The 1,986-nt window shown below is 55.4% G+C and overlaps 1 protein-coding gene across 1 annotated transcript in view; it reads right to left on the bottom strand.

Moving 5' to 3' along the window:
- SHANK1 (SH3 and multiple ankyrin repeat domains 1) overlaps positions 1 to 1,986 on the bottom strand; it is a 56,676-nt gene that overhangs the window by 10,396 nt on the left and 44,294 nt on the right. Inside the window, exon 22 of the mRNA XM_011966056.1 lies at positions 6 to 316. Within this exon, the coding sequence (XP_011821446.1) occupies positions 6 to 316 (311 nt within the window). The remainder of the gene's footprint in view (positions 1 to 5; positions 317 to 1,986) is intronic.

Here is a 1,986-nt window from a genome sequence, read left to right as displayed (position 1 = left end):
TGGGCAGGGGGCAGGGGCCCGCTGTGGTACAGGCTCTTCTCGCGGCTCCCCACGCGGGTATCGGGAAGGGAGGGCCCGTCAAAGGATGCAGGGGAGGAGGCGGGGAGGGGGCCCCCAGAGCCGGGGTTGAAGGGCCCTCCCCGAGGGGAGGGGGTGAGGCGCCCTGAGGAGGAGGGGGCTGGAGGTGTGCTATAGGGGGGTTCCGGCGGGGACGTGGTGGGTGGCGGGGGAATGTCCTCCGAACCAGGCACAGACAGGCTGCGGCTGAATTTCATGGCTGGGGGTGCTAGGTAAGGTCTGTCATCTTCTGCCGCCCCTGGGGAGATACAGAGGATCAGGGAGGGGGACCCTGGTGGAGAGGGACTCCCTGCTCCACTATCCCACAGAACCGCAACAATACTAATAACAAGAATGGCACCCCATATATGCCAGGAACTTCACGTGGACTCGCCCAGCTCTTCCCTATTTGGGGTAAACCCAAATCTGCCGCATACAGAGGTACAGGTTGTGCACCGCGCAACTGCAAACCGCAAGGTGAGGAAACTGAAATTCGGCGGAACTTCCTCCCCATGCCAGGAGGGGGCGCCGTTTTCTAATTCCGTTCAAAGGCTCAGTGAATGGTTTGGGGCCAGCAAAAGCGGCTGGAGCTGGGAAGGGATAGTCCCTCGTGTTTATGCATAGATGCGTGTTTCTTTTCACTTATATGCAGCAAAGAAGTGCAACCAGCACGTCAAAGCTGTGATTCTACAGAGAGAACCACTTATGATGAGGCTAAAGTTTAAAAGGGAGCGGATTTATAGAAAAAACAATCAGGTAAACGATGAGAGCCAGGTGGACCCCACACTCAGTGGGAGTGCAAGACTCACACTGGTGGACTTTGAACGCCAGGAGTTGGGGAAAAGCTGGATCCAGTCAGGGAAAAACAACTCCAGGAGGTGTGCAGGAGTTAAGTCTTTGCTTACTTCACTGCCAAGGCTCCGCCTTTGACCCTCTTCTCGCCTCTGACTACTCCCTCTCAACCAGTGACCAGCTTCATTCATTGCCTCTCTGCTGTGGACGCCCACGTTTATGCTTGGGGCCCCATCCTCAGCCCCGAGCTCCAGGCTCCTCTATTCAGATACCCACACCCAGCTCGTTGTCTCACAGGCATCTCCGACTCGAAACTCTCCAACCCAATCTCCTCATCTCCTCCCCAACAGACTCCGCCCAGCCCACCGTCTCCCCCTACCACCGCAGCAAACAACAGCTCTGTCCTTTCAGGCGCTAAGACTGAAAACCCTGCAGCCACCCTTAGTAGCTTTCTTCCTCACGTCACCCACATCCAATCCACCAGCAAATCCTGTTGTTTCAAAACATATCCGGAATCCAGTCCCTTCTCACCCCTCCAGAGTCACCACCCTGGGCCAGCCACTATCATTTCCTATCTGGATAGCAATAGCTGTCACCTCTCCTCTTTGGTCCCTGGGCTTCCCAACTCATCCCCTTCAATCTAGTCCCTTCACAGCAGCCAGAGGATTTCTGTTAAAACCGAAGTCAGCTCATGTCCTTCCTCTGTTCAGAGCCTTGGCCATGCACCCACCTCACTCAGGGCAAAGGTTCAAGTCCTCACCATGACTCCCCAGACCCTGCAGGATTGGGACCCTGTTCCCCTCTGCCCTCATGTCCAGTGCTCACTCAGCCCCTGCTACACGGGCCTCCTCCCTGTTCTACAAACGCACCAGACTCAGCCCGACCTCAGGACCTTTGCAGAAGTGGTTCGCTCTGCCTGGATTGCCTTAGCCCCAGAGAGCCTCATGATTCCCCAATTCATCTCTAGGTGTTGTTTGGTTTGGTTTGGTTTTTGAGACGGAATCTCGCTCTGTCGCCCAGTCTGGAGTGGAATGGCGCGATCTCTTACCTTACTCTACTATTTTTTTTCACTTTTTTTTTTTTTTTTTTGAGATGGAGTCTCGCTCTATTGCCCAGGCTGGAGTGCGGTGGCACGAT

Source organism: Mandrillus leucophaeus, unplaced genomic scaffold (assembly GCF_000951045.1).
Source record: "Mandrillus leucophaeus isolate KB7577 unplaced genomic scaffold, Mleu.le_1.0 Scaffold74, whole genome shotgun sequence".
NCBI classification, from domain to species: Eukaryota; Metazoa; Chordata; class Mammalia; order Primates; family Cercopithecidae; genus Mandrillus; species Mandrillus leucophaeus.
Note: the sequence above shows the minus strand (reverse complement) of the source record. Positions and strands in the feature narration are given on the sequence as shown.